The sequence below is a fragment of the Tachysurus vachellii genome, chromosome 6 (genome assembly GCF_030014155.1).
Source record: "Tachysurus vachellii isolate PV-2020 chromosome 6, HZAU_Pvac_v1, whole genome shotgun sequence".
Classification (NCBI taxonomy): domain Eukaryota; kingdom Metazoa; phylum Chordata; class Actinopteri; order Siluriformes; family Bagridae; genus Tachysurus; species Tachysurus vachellii.
The window spans coordinates 8,867,633-8,888,464 of NC_083465.1; the positions used below are offsets into that span (position 1 = coordinate 8,867,633).

The 20,832-nt window shown below is 38.6% G+C and overlaps 1 protein-coding gene across 1 annotated transcript; it reads right to left on the reverse strand.

The window, feature by feature from the left end:
• Positions 1–482: 482 nt before the first annotated feature.
• Positions 483–20,087, reverse strand: actr2b (actin related protein 2b). Its single transcript, XM_060872045.1, has 9 exons — positions 19,920–20,087; positions 15,879–15,989; positions 8,840–9,055; positions 8,510–8,582; positions 6,412–6,548; positions 6,092–6,241; positions 3,234–3,379; positions 2,736–2,868; positions 483–1,864 (listed from the first exon to the last, which is right to left on the reverse strand). Exons 1-9 carry the CDS (start codon positions 19,965–19,967, stop codon positions 1,694–1,696), a joined length of 1,185 nt encoding a protein of 394 aa, XP_060728028.1. The 5' UTR covers positions 19,968–20,087; the 3' UTR covers positions 483–1,693.
• Between the last annotated feature and the right edge of the window lie 745 nt (positions 20,088–20,832).

Genomic DNA, 20,832 nt, shown 5'->3' on the forward strand with positions numbered 1-20,832 from the left:
GGATAAGAGCGGCTTTGATCAGGGTTTAACGATGATGTTAAACAGGTCTGCTTTAAATTCCTCACTGATCACTTTATCAGGGCTGTTCTCAAAAAGATCATTAATCATTGCTGTTTTATTCTTAGCGCACTTGACATGACAATAGTTAACTGTTATGGAAATCTCAATGAAAGTTCTCTCACAGCGTTATTTGGATGCCACCATCTGGTCAAATCAGAGATTTTTTATTTTGTTTTATTATTTTTTTTTTTTTTACAATTTCTAAAATCGAGACCATTTGCATGAACAGTTTAAATAAACCCCCTACTTTTTCCGTTCACATAGACTTTAAGAGTGCATAAAAGTTCATTTTAGTAAACCAGTTACTTTGAATGAATACTGAAATATTATGAAGTATTAACAGCTGCAAAAACCTCAGAACACAGATGAATGTGTAAAGACGTTATAAAGAAAATAATGAAACTAAAGAAAAAAGATCCATATTATTTAGAAATCATGGTTTTTATTTAAATCAGCATCAGGCAGTTATGCTATGATCAACAAAAAAAAAAATAGCAACAGGAGATCCAGCCACATCAACTGCCCTTGGCACCAGATTAACATTTATGGAAATGTACATACAGACAGTATGAGGTGCCCCTTGTATACATGAGGCCAGGACACTCAAAGAAATCTTTTCACGTCTGTCCATCATACATCTATTCATTTCACAAGCATCAGGTGTAGATTTCCCCTTCAGACACAAAGCAACTCCCTTTAACATGTAATCTTTTTGTCTCATCTTACAAGACTACACCCTCTCGCATTCTATGCCAGACAATCTGAATAATGCACTGCAAAAGACAAATTTAATGTAAAAAGGCGCAAAGAAAGGCTTAGCAATTTCCTCGTAGGACCATCATCTGGAAACAGCTTGAAGATGAAATAGACTGGCTAATGCCCATTTTAAAGGGATCTTTCGGTAAATGCTAAAGCGAAAGAAAAGTGAAATAGAATGCAATTGAAGCTGAAAAATAGAAAAATACAAAACTAATTTTAGCCCAACACACCAAAAACCCTGAGCATAAGAACTCATTAATGACAAGCACTTGACACCTGGACAAAGAGAGTGGATGATGGGAAAGACTGAGAAGTGCTTAGCAGGTCCCTCACACAAAGATCCATGTTAATGTACACAGAAGACAAAACAAAGAACCACCTTTGCCCTAACAAAGATTCTATAGAGGGTAAAACACTTCAATCTTACTTTAATGGGCAGCCACAACAGTGCTGTGTGAGTTGTCGCAAGAAGCCTTTTCCACTTTTATCAGTTTGTATCCCAATGCATTAAAGTGGTAATGAGGCTCACTTTATAGAGACAGTCTATTTTGGTGTAAGAAAAGCAGAAGGCTGGCTTTGTGTGTGGGACAAACACTGACATAAGTTGAAATGACAACTTGTGACAACTTGATCTGGTGCAAGGATAATAACAGAGAGCCCATAACTATAGATACCAAACTCCTCACCTCCCTCCCCAGTTGCTCTAATACAACTCCCGGTATGTCCTTCCCAAAAGTGATCATGTGACTCAGTGGTACGAGTAGCAGAATGCAGGAGGTGAGAGTACGAGTGACACACAGCTAGACAGACGCTCTGGATATCCTGTAGGCGGGAGAGTGGAGAGGACGAAGAGGGTTTAGCAGACACTAACAGTTTATCTGACTGTGACGCCGAGCTTCTCAAGCACACGCATGCCCTTCTCCTGATACTCCTCCCTTGTTAGCCAGAAGTTGTCCTTGTCCTTCATGATGTCGGCCAGCACGGCTCCACCAAGGAACACCATGTGTTTGCGCCGTGGAGGATCCTCAATCCGTATCTTGAATTTCTGCAGAGTGTTACATAGACAAGCTACAAGTCAAACACAAGGAAACTGTTGTTCTGTTCAGCACTATGTGGTGGGGTGAAGGGGGGGTCTTGGGGGGACCCATGTAAAAAAAATTACATATACAGTATGCAGTAGTTAAGACCATACATTTTAGGCTACACCTTTACTATCTTTAAAAAAAAAAACACATGCTTCATGCCACCTGGGTGAGCATTGTTCTTAAATACTACAAACAAGGTTAGGATTCATTTAGCTAAATCTTACAATTTTCAGGCTATTTTCAGAGATGCCACGGTGACTGAGCTAAAAATTTGCACACTCCTTCTGGCATGAAAATAACCCGAATTTCATTAAATATTATTAGGCCTGCTTTCTGGAATGGACCTCATGAGTACTCAAAAGCAACCCTGGAGATTTTCTTTCCATCAACACATCTGGTCCACTTCATTTTATTATATGCTTTGGATCAGGTGTATTTGCAGTTGAGAAATATTTAAAGAGTGTAGAGCAAAGAGTTCCCTTTAGTTTCCTATTTTATTACAGTTTGAAAACAGCTGACTAAGAACTCCATATAGAAGAGGTAATGACTTGTACACCACAGTTAGATATGCTGACCAACATCATCCGCTGATTTAAAAGCAAACAGCTCAGAGTTTCCTTTAAAACACTTTTCTGAGCTAATGGCAGCCAGAGTACTCAAAGTTCACACAGTTCCACCTGCTGGTCAAAAGGCAGTACTTCAAAACATCTGCTGTGCAATAATAGCAAGAATATATAGGTGGGATGCTGGTGGACACCAAGCAGCATGTGCTGTTGGAAAATCTGCAGTAGTTTTGTGTTAGATTACTGTGTAATTATAGAGCATACTCACAGAGAGCTTGTCTACATCCCCTTTAAGCACTCGCTCTAGATAGAGCTGCTTAAGCTCCCTCTCCAGCCGAGAGGGCAGGCCTGGATACATGGTAGAACCTCCTGAGAGAACAATGTGTTTGTAGAACTCAGACCTAAAAGAGGAAAGAAAAGGAAAGGCACATTCATACGTTTATTATTTATGCTACTGGATTTTCAAATCTGATTGGCCAGAAGGAGTTAATTAATTGTCTATAACAATTCCTCTGACCATTGTTAGGCGTTGCATTTAGTGGTGAAAAGGAGAGACAAAACCTACAGACTGAATATAAATTACTATAAACATTTGTGTTTAACAGTAAACTTCGATCTAGAGTCCAGCCCAGTTTGTCTCTAATTCAACTCTTCACTTCAATATCAAGTTTGAACATAAGTGTTAGATAAAACGCTGCTGGAATCTGACTAACTAGGACTTCTAGTTAGTCAGGACTTAGGTACCTCGGAAGTAAACTGATTTTACCTGGTATCAATGTCCGCTGCCTGAATGGTGTTGAAGAGCAGCTCAGCCACTCCAACTCCCTCCACGTTAATCAGGTGAGGCTGGAAAAGGGCCTCGGGTGCCTCAAACCTCTCCCCTCCCACCTTTATCACTCTGCCATCAGGGAGCTACAGAAAAATAAGAAATAAAAACAGTTTGGTTCTGCACTTGCTATCAATTACTGTTTCTACAAACTACTTAAACTACTTCAAACATCGCTCCTTAACATCTCTATGTTGATATATGGATATAATGGTAGATAAAAATGACTTTACAATCAAACCCTCTATCCTGACTGGTCAGCTGGAACCCAGCCACAGGTCTAAGTGGGATCCCAGAGACCAGCAGTGATGAGATGGCGGAGTGTTGCGTGGGTACATAAAGAGTCTATTGAGGGGTATCCAGATGTGGAAACACCCAGTGGCCCAGCTGGGGAAGGACTGTAGCCACGCAGGAAATGATGTTACATGCTAGTTAGGCAGCTCTAACGCCACACTGACCTCTTTGTTTCCAAACTCTCCATTTTCTTGGCTTTGCTCCCCCATCAGTTCTCTCTTTAGGAAAATGTTGGAAAAATAATTAAGCCTTCAGCGGAAATTTCTACTCCCACACTTAAGACAGGCATGACAACAGAACACACTATTTGTCAGCAAACTCCTGCTTTCCCTCACAGAAACTCATCTCTAACCTGATGCAGTGCCAGCTGATGCTTGTCATTTTGTAACCAGTTGAGTCGAGTCGGTGCCATAATGCCAAGGGCACATTACACAACATTCAGAAGCTCTAAATTACTGACCTCTTCATGTCACACAACTTTCATTTCTTGTGATCACTTGTTTGGTGGAAGTAGGTGTGTGTACATTTGAGGTACACACACTACACACGACCTGGTGAGATCCCTGCCAAGCACTGATCCTGTTTTATCATGAAAATAATTACAGGAGCTGTCGATCATATCACTTTGTGTAGTGTTCAGAAAAACAATTAGGGTATAACATGCCAAATAATCTGTTACTGAAGCAATCAAACAGACTGATGATTAAGAAGAAGTGCAGCACATGAGACTTTTCTCTTTACTTCTCTTTAGTGTACCTGCAGCTGGTAGCAGAAGGGTTCACTCTGTCTAATCTAATCAGATCATCTGCAGGTTACAATGATAATTGCAAAATTTATCCTACAAACATTCACCCACTTGGTTTATGTCATATTATTGCTATAATGAGAATCTCTATATGACAAACAAGAAAGACGACAAATAACCTTGCTGTGATCTTGACCCTGTTTGAAATATTTCTGAAATCTAATCATTTTATCTGGTTACAATGAAACCCGACATTACTGATAGATCAAGTTAACTGAGAATCTGCATAGACACATGGACACAGAACCCAAAAACATAATGTAAGAATGTAAAGCAGCTAAAATAGAGGGGAAATTTAGGTTCAACTGTATTTTTAATCCTTTAGTCAGGATAAAAAAAAGCTTTACTATGAAATGGTAGAGATGATTAAGTAAGGAATAATATATTGTCTGTGAATTCATGCTGGCTGAGGTGGTGTGTGTGATATGTTTCGACCCTGAAACAGATACCACAGAGACTAGCCAAACATTACAGCATTTATTAACAAACGATGACTTGTATTTTAACTTCCTTTGAATTATAGCCACACCACCAGCTATTATCTCTATCTCAAAAAACAAAAACACACACAAATAAAATCCTAGACATTTTACTAGAAAGCGCAAGATCCTTTGTCCTGAAGGTTCTCCTGTGCTGGGGAACTTTGCAAAGCATTGATGCCTTCCATAAAATTTAAATAAAATGTCTCCTACCAAAAAAACGTTACCACATTGATAATTACATATTTTTCTTTGTTAGAAAATAAAAAGGTACTGATTACATTGTTTCTTCGGTTATGCAGAGTGTCCACTGTACATCTCACTGTGTATGCACTGTGTGCACAATAATGACAATAACTTATTAGGATATGTCCACTAATATAAACCTGTCCTTTCTGTTACAGCAAGAACTAGTGTCCGAGTATAATTCACTTGTCATGACTCTTACCCAGCCAGTTTACACACCACAAAGGAGTAAGAGATTACAGCATCAAAAGGGAAAATAAATAAATAAATCACAAGAAGCCACTAACAAGTGAAAATATTTCCACATACTACATATAACTAACTACTGAAACCTATTTAGGGGGCTTTTTACACCTGGTCACTTCACGCGTTTTCTGTGATCGGATAGCTATCCGATTGTAAAAAGACCAGGTGTAAATGCCCTCCGAAACGTTTTCGAGACGGATATAAATCTGATCGTTCAAACCACTTCAGGACGCATTTCAGATGAAACTGGACCGGTGTAAATGAATGTGGTTGTTCAAGCCACATACGTCAGCGCTATACTCCTCCCAAACGGAAGTACGTCACTCACAAGTGATCTTTCACCCAGGTGTCTCATTCGGCCTTAAAATGCACTGCTGCCACCAGCGAAAATGCAGCAAACAGTAAATGCTGTTTTTTGTAGCATAACCATCGTCACAAGTTTTTTAGTCTTCTTTTTGATTGCATTCTGAAAACCGCATACACCAAAGCGTGTTCCATTTCAATTGCCCCGGAAATGAGGTAAAATATATCTGCATTTTGGGCGGGAGTAGAAAGATCGGATTGATATCCGATTCGCCAAGACGCATTTATGTGGCCTAATGTAAATGGAACAGTTTTAACAAATCAGATAGCTATCGGATCAGAGAAAACACATGAAGTGACCAGGTGTAAAAAGGCCCTATAAAATGTACATTTATATTTTGTGTGTGTATGTGTTTTGGACTGACCGTGTAGGATTCCACCAGCACAGTAGTCTCCAAAGCAAGCTTTTGCTCCTGCTCGATATTGTATCCTACATAACAGAGTTTCTCCTTCATCATGCGCACAGTCTCAAAATCTGCAGAGTGGTTGAAAGCATAGCCTCGCAGCAGCAGTAGCTAGAGAAAACACAACGCTCTATTATTTGGCAGCTTTCACTCAACATACACTCCTACACAGAGTCCTTAACCCTTGCTTAATAAAATCAAAACAATTCTTTATTACTAAACGACCCAAAATTAGAATATATTCACTAATCAATGTCAAGTTCAACAAGCAGAAGGAATACCTTTATAAGATATCGAGTGATGTCTCTCCCTGCTATGTCCAGCCTGCGGGTTAAATGAGGAAGAGAGAACCCTTCATATACTGGGCAAATGTGGGTGACGCCGTCACCTGAATCCACCACGACTCCCGTTAGTAGACCTGTGTATCAGAGCAATACAGAATAATTCAGGGGCAAATTAAAACAACATTCATGTAGACAAATACAAAAGCAAAATTCTTAGTTACAGTAGAAATATGTCCCCCCCCCCCCCAAAAGAAAAAAAAAAAAAACAACAACAAAAACAAACTACATATTTCTGCTATTATAAGAAAAAGTTTAAACCAAGATAAGTCAAGTCAGATCTTTTCTATCTTTAATACTGATACTGACAATAAAATGCAAGTGAAAAAAGGTTAGTGGAAGAATACAATGCTTCAGATCTGTGAAATAGTGACAGCCCTCTCCAAGTCCTTCCACAGATTTTTGACCGGATTTAGATCTGGTGCTGTCTGGAACAATCCAAAGCATTGATCATCATCTTCTGAGGTCATTTTTTTTAGTGACTTGGATTTGTGCTTTGGTAAGATATCATGCTGGAAGGCAAAAAAATTCATAATCTTCATCTGTCTGAGACCTGCAGGGTTTTTTTTTGTTTGCCAAAATGGATATAGAATTAAAATATAATAGGGCTGCCCATGTCCCCTGGCATCCTGACTAGAACGCAGGATGAGTGAGATAAACTGTCTAGTACTTGTGCCACACATGCTGCATCTTTTAGAGTTATATAAAAAGGTCAATTTATTCTCATTAAACCCATATAGCACATTTTGCCACATGGTTTGGATGATTCCATGAGAAATGTTCATTTTCTTGCAACCCTACCCCATAAGCATGTACAGAATATTTGCGATTGGTGGCATCCCAACGTCAGGGACGTCCTGTTCTTTGTAACATTACTGCAGCGTCCCAGTTTCTCCAGCTGGTGATGAAGACCTTCACAGTGTTCTGTTGTACATCCAAAGTTTTTAATCTTCTTTTGTACAGTTATCCTGACTTTCAACAATGAGATATTGAGACCAAGATGGGTTCAAAAAGATCCTAAAGTAACAGCTGATCTTTATATGTGGTTAATAAACATCATTGATGAGAGGTGCATCCAAATGACATTTGAGTCATATGCCCCATTAAGAAAGTGTGTGCACCAGCATGTGACCACAGACAGAGCCTCACTACTGCGTTATGCTATAGCCCTGTATTTAATTCTTTAAGGAAACTCAACAATAGGCAGTTGAGAATCAACAGCATACATACAGACATTATGCAAACTAACAGCTTGTTTTTTGGGGGATTTAGACATGTGTGGATCCCCCTGTGGATTAATAAAGTATTCTGATTCTTTTAGCTGTGTTTCTAAGCAATATCATTAACCAGGGTTACAAAATACCTGAATTCTACAAAATACCTGAAACCAGCACAAAAACCTGGGCCTTGGAAAATGGAACAGTTCGTTGGAGCCTCTGAGTGGGAAATAAGTACATCACACGTATTTCTGATGTACAGATATCGTATGTACGTACTCTCCTTTCCCTCACTCGGTCTTTAAAATACATTCTACAACAGAAATAGTTCTGTACATCATAGATTCACTGTCTCTACTTACTGATTGAAAGAAATGTATTACATTTAATTCAGATTATTTGCAGAGATACTGGCCATGGCATATTTTTATAGCCCAATCTGCCATGTTTCTCCTCTGCTGAAAATGTGTCTATAAGCACTTTTTAACCACTAGGGCAGATGTGCCCTCTCTGCCCCATGATTGTGTTTCTAGAGGTTGCAAATGAAACCTAATATGTCAAATTACAACAATGTTTAAAATCACCGGTGACTCAAAAGAGGTCATTAATATATCAAAGAATAGAAATGAAGTGGCTACATTACATATAGGTGGAAAAAGAGCCAACATCATTTATCTTGGTTCCTTTTTACATTGCAATAACAGGCGATTTATTTTCAGAAGACTTTTTATAACCACTGTGTGAATTTGTGCAAATTTAAGTGGGTTTATGTAGTATTGTAATATTGTGCTGATTAAACCATAAGCGACGTGGTAGCTTACCTTGAGCATACAATGTGAGCACGGCCTGAATAGCAATATAAACCCCTGAGAACTGATATGTCTCAAACATAACCTACAAAAAATATAAAAAGAGACAAATTAAAAAGTGCTACCATTTATATTGAGCACATATACAGTGGCACTAAACACCTGGTTTAGAGAAAAGCCTCCTGGGTACTCAGACATGGGATACATGTAGATAGTGATGGGGCCAATAACCGAATAAAAAAAGGCAGATGCACAAACACAAACTCTGCTATGCATATTATTCAATTGACATAAATACGTATTGTGATACCTGTGTAGCATTTTCTAGGGCAATGTGCATACCTCAATGATCTTCTCACGGTTTTTGGTGGGATTCATAGGAGGCTCGGTGAGGAGAATCTTGCAGTTCCTTGAGTCAATGTTCAGTTTCTCCGGACCAAAAGTGTAGTCCCACAGGTGCTTCATGTCATCCCAGTTCCTCACAATGCCATTCTCCATCGGGTAGTTCACCTCCAGCATGGAGCGCAGCTCACTCGCCTCATCACCCACCATCAAGTCCTAAAACGTCAAGGGTTAAATCTTACTAACACTTTTCTCTTCACTTCTGAGTTTATAATCAGTAAAAACCTGTAAAGATATTTACTGCATCTGCAGCGTTTCAACATGTTTTGCTGTTCTGAGAAAAGAACAGAGAACCTGCTCTCTCACTCATAATGAATGTCTAATGGCAGTAAAGGTTGTTCAATTTGTGAAATTTCATGCCCCTCTACGGATGCATCCGACCTACACAGCTGGCATTATGGATGGCTTAAGCAGCATGTCCATAGGATGCACACAGCACTGGGGTCTTTGCATCACAATCCTGACTCTGGTGCCGTCTTTCACCATTTGCACTGTGGGTGACTTATAAACCAAGGATTATAAGTCAAGGATTATTGTCCGCTGTGGCTCACAGTGAGCATTAGCATGAGAGGTGCAGCCACTGAGATGAAATGGATGGAGAGCCGGATAAACCCCTCCTCAAGGGGGCTTAACTATCGTTAGTTACAGCATGCACAGAACTCAACTCCCCATGCACGGCAATATGTTAGCCAATATCACACACATACTGTACAAACCTTATTGACCATTCTTTATTCTTGTCTGCGGTCTTTACTCAAATACACCGAATGTGCAAACTGGTGAGTAATATCTACATCAGTGAGCGCAGCTCCCGTAACCCCAAATTATTAAAAGCTGATTTATGAGAATACGCCAGTGCCTTGTGTTCAATTTGAGCAAAGCAAACACATAATATAATAAAACACCTGAATGATGGGCTATGTTTTCTGAACAAATGGATCAATGGACGCTTTTTTTGCTCTAACCAGTTTCATCATACACCAGGAAATGAAAGAAGAAAGGTTTGTAACCAATAAGAGAAAACTGGATATGCTATGAACACAATCTGGCTCTATTGTTCAATATAAAAAGATTGATTTTCCATTTCTAAATCTCGTCTTCGTTGAGCACACCAAGATAATAACTGCTGTTAGACCATGATACTGACAGTAATGCATTGACTATTTTCACATTGAAAGATGCAACAATAAAAAGCAGAAATGCATTTATTTCAACAAGATCGCACCCTTTTGTGTTTGTGTTTTGTAATCTGTTTTTATTCGTTATTATCATGTTCCCTACATGGTACAAGCTAGCCTTAGACTTGATAAGTAGCATGAATGTAATCACAACTCCACCCATGCTCAAACCAGCAGTACTGCTAAGCGTCGTTGCATGAAATCTTTATTCTGCATAGAAACCTAAAACACACAAGTCACTACAGAGCACACAGATAAAGTGGACAGCTAGTCTTTAACTGAAAGCGGACATCATTAAAGCCTAATGAATCCTGTATCAACAGAAACAAGATATGGCCATAAGTTTGTGGACACTTGGCAATCGTACTCATATGTGCTTGTTGAACAAGTTCCAGATTCGGTTTATCTTTACTGTTATCTTTACTGTTTGTGCTACATTTTGGAGTGTAGTAGTGGGGATTTGCTCATTCAGCTACAAGTAAGGTGAGGCATTGATATTAAATCAGGAGGTCTGACTTACTGATCAGTGGGGTTGAGGTCTGGGCCTTGTGCAGGCTGCTCGGGTTCTTGAACTCAAAACCTGACCATGTTTTCATGTACTTTAATTTGTGCACAGGGTTATCGACATCCACAACCAGGTCTGGGCTTCTTAGTTCCAGTCAAAAGTCATTATACTACAAAGTAAGCACAAAGACATCCTATACGTTTGTGCTTTTAACTTTGTGGCAGCAGTCTGCAGAAGGCCCACATGACATCCACAAACCTGTGATCATGTAGTGTACTCTGCTACCTGTTCTGATACGACTATAAGCTTTGCATGTAAGCACAACGACTTTTTAAAGTACTGCCTCTGCTTGGACTCTGAATGAGTCTGGCAGTGCTGTGTGTTTTGCTGTGTGCTTAAACTGCTTCCTGGGAACGATAGTCTTCTCTGACCTACACAAACATCATCTGCCCTGGAAAAAAAACTCTATCTGAAAGGCACTGTGAAATTATGCAACTGTAATTTAAGAAACAAGGAACAAAAACAATGTTTTAGCAACACTCAATGATCTAGGGCTTGCAAAATCACTAGCCCACCATCCCAGGGCTATTATATATGTCTTCCAGCCAGGCTACCAAAATGAATCCCCACCCTGCCCATCAAGCTCTCATAGGGACAATGATTCCCCTACACTCATTTTACCACATCAAAAATCATCCCTGGCACGGCTGCAGATTCTCAGTGACACAGAGGAGACAAAGGGGTTGCACACCATACACAAAGTGATGCACTAAGTCTTTAAAATTAAGAGTACGGACACCGGAGGCACCACTCAGCGTCTGCCACAGTTCAGAACGCTGTTCAAAATCCTGCCGCGCCTCTCACATAACCGTCCTTTAAATGACGCTATATTTGTCTTAATGCTTACAATATTACTTGTCATAATACTTACATAATAGCATAAATGCATAATAACTTCACCCTAGTAAAACGTTAGTCTTCCTGATTCCTTAAATGTCTTAAACATTTCATATGTGAGCTAGAATAATACTGTGTATAGGGAGCGGCAGTGCTGATTTTTTTCCCTGACGCTCTGGATCTGTCGCACACAAATTCCCTGACATCGTCCTGTTAGTGATTACTATCCTCACACGATAAGTGAAATCTGGTGCAGCAATGTGATAGAGATTGTATTCACAGTGGAGAAAATGACAAAAATCATTTTTGATTGATGTTTTTTCTCTTTTACAATATTCTACACTAGTCGACATTTGAAGTGGATCATCATCATTTGATCATCATCAAAGTTGTCCTAAAACCAAAATGAGTTTCTTTGACAATTCATGCATAACGTGTCTGTCTGTAAAGTTGTCATTAATGAAATCATACGTCATGGCTTTTGATGGTCTCCAGACATGATTGTTTGTCACTAGGTAACAACTGACCTGTCACAGGTGTCCGTAATAATTGTGAACTGGTCATCAATTAAAGGTATTCAATTTTTGAAAGCCAATGTTGACATATAAATCACCAAAACAAACACACCCCTTAGTTAGGTTAGCTAGTTAAGTATGTGTGGACGGAGCTATCAATACAGGGGTGGGACCCCTTTGGGTTAGGGGCCCTAACCCACATGGGCCCCACCCCTGTATTGATAGCTCCGCCCACACATACATACGTAACCCAGGCAACTAATGGAAAGAAATGTGTCTTTATCATAGCTGAAGGGAAGAACAATACGATTGCAGATAAATAAACAAGTAAAAATGACACAAGCATAATCATGCAAAGGACGGCATATATTAGTTCTGTGTAACAAAACAAAACCAACGTTACTCACCTATCGAGAAGGAAAAAAGCGCCTCGGCGAGTTAATAACTCCTGAGCTAAACACTGTTACTACACAAAACACGGTTGTAGCTGCCTCTCTACATTACTACGACAGAATGATAAATACATACACATTGTGAACTATATATATCTAATAATAATCTATTATATTTAATTCTTTATATTATTCCTTATGTTTACCTTCTGTTCTATGTTTATGTTCTGTAAAGCTGCTTTGAGACAATGTCTATTGTAAAAAACGCTATACAAATAAACTTGAATGGAATTGAATTGTTTAGTTGTCGGCCCGACTCAGTTTTCTGAAGTATTTCTCAAAAATCGGAGACCCTACCTTTAAGGCTCTGAAAGCTGCACTTGAGGTCAGAAAGCATTGAAAAATGCCACGTTTAGTGATATTGCAGGATTCTGACCTCAACAGGCCCATTGGTATGCTGCAATGACTCAGGATGAAATTGCAGACGCATTGAGAACGTCTCAAAGGGTCATTTCCAGAGTCTGGAACAGGTTCAGAAGGTAGGTATTCAGCACGTATGCTGGTGCTGCAACGTAACCAGATTTCATGCTTCTGGATGACGGCGCCTGCCCACATCGAGCAAGGCTGGGGACGGAATTCTTTCAGGAGGAGGGCATCTCAAGGATGGAGTGGCCAGCCTGGTCATTGACTTGAACCGCATTAAACACATTTGGGAGAAGCTACATTTAGGTTGCAAGCACACCATGTCCCTCTAGAATATTCAAAAACTCATCTCAAGCATGCAGAGGCGATGTGAGGCTGTGATCAATGTCTGAGGTGCTAATACTGACTACTGACTGGTTGTCTCAATGTCTCAACCTTTGTTGTGTCTTGTTTATGACATGTGCAATAACATCTTTTGTTTAACTGGAAAAAGCTTTCTTTCCTGTTTTGGGGCCTGCTTCAAGCTCTGACACTGATGCTCTGCAATCATTTTTAAGAGGCATTTGCAGTCCATTGTGACTTCAGGTGAATCACAGAAGTACCATCAAGAGTGACGATACATGTTATACATAAAATCAGAACAATAGCCGTTCTTGTCTTAGGACAACTTTGACAAACATTTTTGATCCACTTCAAATGTTGACTAAAATACTGTTGTTGTTTTTTTGTTGTTTTTTTTCGGGCTAGTTGGGTAACACTCAAGCTGAATGATTCTTAAAAAATGCCTTCTTCACTGACTATTTAGACAACCAATAAAACTGGTGGAGTTCAGTTAAATCAAACATCAAGACATTAAACTGCCTGTGAAATAAAGTCGGCAAAGCAGAGAAGAGAAACTATGGGATTTGGTGTGTCTTTGAGGCATGACTAAATTCTGTGACAGCCTTTCACTTTTATAGCTTGAGTCAAAATACAACAAAGTTGTATGAAGTTTCTGTTTTTTAATAAGAAAAATACTGCAGAAAAAAAGGGTGATATTTTCGATGAGACAGGCTGTGTAAATTTTAAATAATATATATTGTTAGTCACAACTGCAATACAGCAAAACAAAGAAAAAGGGAAAAGCAAAATGTATTAAGAAGCAACACTCAGCAAATATGCTAGTGAGTGAGATAAAATTCAGAAAAGTAAGGAAAATTACTAGAACCACTACGGCATTGAGTTTTCATTAAGCTGTGCTGCATGATGCATCACACGATGCTCAGCAGGCGATTGGTGCAAAAGCACACATCAGTCTGCACTTACCATCTTTTTTTTATTCTACCTCAACACATGGAGACAGAGAGAGAGAGAGAGAGAGACAGACAGAGAGAGAGAGAGAGAGAGAGAGAGAGAGAGAGAGAGAGAGAGAGAGAGAGAGAGAGAGAGAGAGAGAGAGAGAAAGAACCAGAGAGAGAGAGAGAGAGAAAGTATAAAAGAGGGAGGATGAAGAGGGCAGTCAAATCATGGGAAAGTATACTGTATACTATATATATATATATATATATATATATATATATATATATATATATATATATATATATATATATATATATATATATATATATATATATATATTATATAAAAGCCTAAAAAGAAGACTATACTGATCCCACAGTGGGGAACTTCACTTAACACAGCAGCTCACAGAGAGTTAAAATGCAGGTATAAAAGACTTAAAGTAAGAGAAGTTTAATATAAAACAATATTTGAAAAAAATTATTATAACAAATAAATAACTACATAAATAAATATAAATTATATAAACAACAATTGGATGGTCCTCAAAAACAACAAATTTCAAAAGAGTCATTTTATTAATTTATTTTTTAATTATTTGTTACCGATATTCAGAACCCGGATGGCACCACAATGATTAAGAAAGAAATTAGCAGCAAGGTACTATTAATGGGATTTGTAAGATTAGATTGATTTGTGACTCCCTGGATAAAATTAAGAAACTGTTCTGTAGCACTCAGAGGTGTGTGTGTGTGTGTGTGTGTGTGTGTGTGTGTGTGTGTGTGTGTGTGTGTGTGTAAAAATCATGCAAAGACAGGACATCAGCCATCACCTCAGAGAAGCAACTGTTTGATGCTCAACAATCTATAAAGGAGTTCTACCAACCAATTTGCTATTCATTGTTATATATTGAAAGGGATTGTTTACACATGGAGAGACATTAAGACAGTAGGACTTTCTGGCAGTCTAAGTGTGGCATCATGTGACCTACAAGCCTCACATTAAATGTTTATATTTATAAACAGAAAAGGACAGATCAAGTATGGCTTTCATAGAAGCATGGCCAGGGTTTCTCTCAAATAAAAAAAAATATGGCAGCATGAGGTTGGTAAAATTAAATCTTAACAAACCACAACAGTCCTGGAACCAAATCCTTTAGACTAATGAGATCAAGGTGGAAGAGTTCATGCATAACTAAACACAAAACCAAAAACACAGCACATCACCACAAACACCTCGTACCAACTGTCAAGCATGGCTGTGGTAGGGTGATGATTTGAGCTTGTTTCACAGCCACAGGACCTGGAAAACTTGCAGTCATTGAGAGAATGACAAACTTAGATGGGTTATAACCGGGTCATGAAGCAAAACATTTAACCCCAGAACACTAGCAAATCAACATCTGATGGCCAAGTCCAGACCTTAAGTTCACTGCCATACTGTGACAGGATGTTAAGAGAGCTCTGAAAGAATAACATTTCAATAGAAAATATTGACCTCAAGTTACTGTTAGTAAAGCTGGTTCTAGAGGTTGAATTGTGTTTTCGTTTGTTGTCATCTAATTTTATTTGTTTTGTTTCATTTTAAGATGTTGGTGAGGACCACACTATTGTTATTTAGGCTTTGATAACATCAAATTTAGAAGTGAAGGATAGTGGATTTTTTCCCCATGACTGTATATTTTTTAAACTAATGTTCTTTCAAAATTAAATGCTCAAAATCTTTCTTGTATCATTCCAACAATGAAGTGAAAATAATGAACAGACAGGTTGTGGACCATGTGAAACTCACCTTAATCTCAATGTTCCCGACTTTAGCTGTAGAGCGAATGATAGGCCTGCCGACCAGCGCAGGGAAAATGTGCTCCGGAAAGTTGGAACCTGCATAGCCACACTTCACAAACTATACACGAGAGAGAAAACAGAATAAGAGAAACAATGAGGGATGGGGAAAACATTAAGAAAAAAAAACTTTATGGATAATTTTCCCGAAGCAAACAGACTAATTTGTTCAGCAGTATCTTTATATTTATCTTGAGATATAACTATCATGTCAGAGAAGGAGATTATTTTAGAAACATGTCAACAATATCCACATACATTTCATAATAATGAAATGGAGAATGTGGGTTTATTTTAATAGTAAAATCAATAACAAATGTGAGTGTGCAGTGTGAGTTAGGGTTTTAAAATGTATTGATTAAAAATTATGATTGAAAAACATATTGAATTTTCAGAATGTGAGGGATTCAAAGAAGTGGGGGGTTTCAAATCCGTGAGCAGGGTTTATAAAACAAGCAGAACAGAACATCCAAATCGATAAGCAAAGAACACAGTAGGAAAAACAAAGCAAAAATCCAAAATACAGAAAAGACCGTCAGTGAAGTATCAGTAAAAAAAAGAAAATTCACAAAAGCAAACAGCAAAAACGAAAAGAAGTCATGGGTCAAAATACAGGAAGGCAAATAAAACACAATAGAACAGTATAGCTAAACTAAAATCAGTTCGTTTGGAGCTGTTAGAAACGCCGGCTTTTAAGTCCATAATGGCAGGAAGTAACCTGGAAGAAATCAGTATTCTGGCAAGAGTTCCCTCTGGTCGTCAGGAGGAGCGGCCACCGGTGGAGTTTTTACAGAACAATGCTGGGCTCTATACTGTAAAAGTTAATAAAGAGCAACGGGCCTAGGATGTCATGGGTGTTCACCAATGATCTTACCTCAGGACAGTAACCATCCCAATCTACAAGGTACCGGAATTGGCCTTATCTCCAGGAGAAGCCCAAGAAAGTGTACAAGGTAGGTTCTTTCAAGTGGCAGTGGTGGATTGAAATTAGAGCTTTCTGCATTGTAGGCGGTGTGGGTGGCTTTCAAGGGTGACAAACGGAAAGATAAAGAGATGCGGTAGTGGGGGGGGGGGGGGGGTGTTTACATTACGTGATTGATATAAAGATTTTGAAGGGTCCTATGAACCGGGGTCTGAGCTTGAAACTGGGCACTTTAAGTCTTAGATTCTTCACTGACAGCCATACAAGCTGGCCCAGTTGATACGGTGGATGAGGATGTCTATGGCGATCAGCCTGCAGCCACTGGTAGGAAATGGCACATGGGCACTCTCCCACACTGTCTGAAACCAATCACCTATGGCCGATATATCAGATGGTTCTCCAGATGAGGGAAACAAGGGCAGTTGATACAAAGGACAAGCCAGTGGTAGTGTGAAACAGTGAGTTTTAGGCATACGCCCACAGGAGGAAGTCAATCCACGAGTGCGATTCCTGATTATAATACGTTTGCAGGTAACGGCCCAGTTCTTGGTTCCAATTCAGACACTTTTATATTTTATATATATATATAGGGTTGAAACTATTTACTAGAATGATTTATGAGTAACTCGAGTAATTCCAATACAAAAACTCATCAAGGCAGATAATTTGGAGATGGAGATCGCGAGGAAAATGGAAACGCGTGGAAAATGGAAAGCGAGGGGAGAAGAGAAGAAAACGGCAGAAAGTTTCCAAAGTTTATGATAATTTCAAACTAAAACTCTGTACAGTGTGTTTTCTGTAAGACTGAACTAGCGCACCACAACAGTTCGAGGCTTCAGCATCTCATCCACAAAACTCAGTCTTCGCATAAAGTCGACGCAACGAAACATTAGCGTTCATATTTAGCCTAAATCATTATGAAGGCCCATAAAAATATAGGCTGGTTGTGGCTATAGGGACTGTTTAAGACCGTAAATTAATATGGTGGCTAGTTATAATGTCCCCAAATTAGTTAAGTTTTGTGAAAGCCTAAGCGTCATTTATGTTCATAGTCTCACTCTCTCTGTCTCACACGCTCACACACATATACATACATATACATATTTTAGACATTTAAAAAAATCCTTGTCATGGATGTATAAAGGGGACATACAAGAGCTTTAGTACTCTTTATTAAATATATAATAGACAAGCATTTTATCTCTAGATTGTTGGTGATAAAATGTCTGCCATACATGGTAATATTGTGTAGTTGGCGTGAGCACAGGCTGTGGCTTTTAGGGCCAATCTCACTTCCTTCTGATTCATCGCCTGCAACTGGTCTGCCTTCCACTGCTGCACTTCCTCTTCACAACAAGAAAGTGTGCTTTAAAATGTGAACTAATCCTTGTACCAAAAACTCTTAATGGATGTACAGATGGTTAAATCCAGTGTTGCCAAATTAGCAACTGTCACAAGAATAACAACTTTTTAGATGCTTTTATTGATCATTTATATTTAAGTGTCTTTTTTTACACAACTGTCCTGCACTCAATACGGCTCTCCAGCTCACATTACAGACGACGAATATAAAGAGCAAATACAGTCGATTCAACTCCAGTGTGTAAAGCCAGACTGAGCTGCACCGATCATCTCATCAACCGCTCACTGCAACACTATTCATCTCACTCACACACATCTTGCTTTTACTCTTTCTTAAATGCTCTTCTTGGCTGTCGGGTTACAGATAACATTGAAAAATCGAGTTATTCATTTACATTTACAGCATTTAGCAGATACTCTTATCCAGATTGACTTACATTTTTATTTCAATTTATACACCTGAGCAATTGAGGGATAGGGGCCTTGCTCAGGGGCCCTGCAGTGGCAACTTGGTGGACCTGTGATTCAAACCAATGAACTTCCGATCAGTAGACGAACACCTTAACCACTGAGCTACCACATCCCTTTAGTTAGTCCATTTATAACCATCAGTTTCCTTTAAGTCCATTTCCTCAACGACTTACAACCACGGCTTGATTTTTGTCTAAATTCTTTATTAAAATAAAAGGATTTTAACAAATAGTTTCTTCGACGCTATTGATAAATAAAATGTGGTGTTATTTTCTCTCTGATAAACTTCACTTGTATGCAAAATCAAAATGCCTCAACTATTCAGTGGACATGCAGAATAGTACATGAGGTCACTGGGTGACTGCTGATGATACACTGACTATTTCCGCTTAAAAAGAAGTGGAGACACTGATTACATTTCATTTCATTTCATTTCCCGTTTTCTTTTCTATTCCATGCTCGATACAAACTCGACATGGATTTTCCATTCAGTGATACGCGTCACTGTGAACTGTGTTCGATGACAGGAGTCTGACACACCTCACTTTCCTCAACAAACTAGCAATAATGAAGCTAAGGAAGTCACATTAACTTACCAGCAGCAGTGTGCACACTTATATGTTAGTGTTTAAGTGTTAGGGCGCAGACGGTTTGTTCTGCAAAGGACAGAAAGTGTCCACACGATCATACAGCTGACACCGAGCTGCTAACTAGCGAGTTATATAGCAAACGTTTGAAGCTGTTTCATTAACGTCACTATTGTCTTAGATCATATTTTCTGTTTGGATTTTTTGTCCCACTTACAACTAATATATCTTTTTTTTTTTTTTACCAAGCCGACATTTTTTTCGACCTTCTAAAATAAGTATAAGCAACTATTTCTAAACTAAGTACAAAAGCACGTCTCCTCAAACCGAAAACAAACCGACGTGCTAACGGAGACTAGCTGTGCAGGAAGTTAGCTAGGTGGCTATTGTTGAAAGAACTTTAGAAAGCCGAATGCTTACATTTCTTAGACAAAAGTGGTATATATAGCTTTATCGTTCAGCTGATAGATAATTCGTAGTTGAGGAAAGGTGTCACTTTTAAGCGAAGGGTTAGTTGTGCTTTGACAGCAAGCTAACTAGCTAGCTAGCTAACTTCCTGTCAGCGTCTGTTCTTTCATGTTTTGCGGCTTATTCAAAATGCTCCAAAATGAGCAGAATTCGATATGAAATGTTGGATCAGTAGACTTACCCCAGTTCCGTTATCACAAACCACGACTTTCCTGCCTTGACTGTCCATTTTTAAAATGTAGAAACTGACAGAATCTTATCAAGTTTATGAGCAAACCAAAGCTGTGCCGAACAGCAGGGTTTTACTTCCTGCTGCTGCCTCAGTGTCCCTCAGAGGCACTCAGTCATAGAGCCGTCACACATCAGCGTCTGTTCAACACCACACATTTAAATCACTTTATCAAACTTCTACTGCCTACTGATCTGTACAAAGCCAGATTAAAAAGATGTTCACGGTTTATTTGCATTCGGTAATGTTTGATATGGTGAATTTTAGTAGGACAGTTTTCTGAGAAATATCTCTCTATATAATATATATATATAGAAGGAAGTATATGGAAGAAAAGAGACAATAAGGAAATATGTGGAAATAAATTGACATTTGAAATGGACAGATAATTTCATATCAACATATTAGCTCTGGACCTCCAAAAACATGAATGTAGGTGAATTACCAGTGGGTTTTTTTCCTGATTCACTTGAACAAACACATTATCTCTAATCATTTTTGCAGAGACAAAATTGCTATTACATCTGCCACATATTACATCAATAACTGAATAATAAATATTACTAAATCAAAGGAAACATGTTTTATGAGCGTATGATGTAAACCAAATGTGGGCCATTAATGGTGATGAGTAACTGATGCATGATTCCTTGTATAAAGAAAGAAGAAGGATTTATAAAGAAGGATTTGTATTGTAACTAGTTTGATGTTTTGCAGTGGAAAATGTTTACACAGTAGAAGTAGACATTCAAAAACACAGACTTGCATAAAAGACATTCTTATAAGGTAATAAAAAGCAATATGTAAAAGTAAACATGATATTGCATTAAAATACAAGGAGTAACAAACCACTATTTAAGTGTTA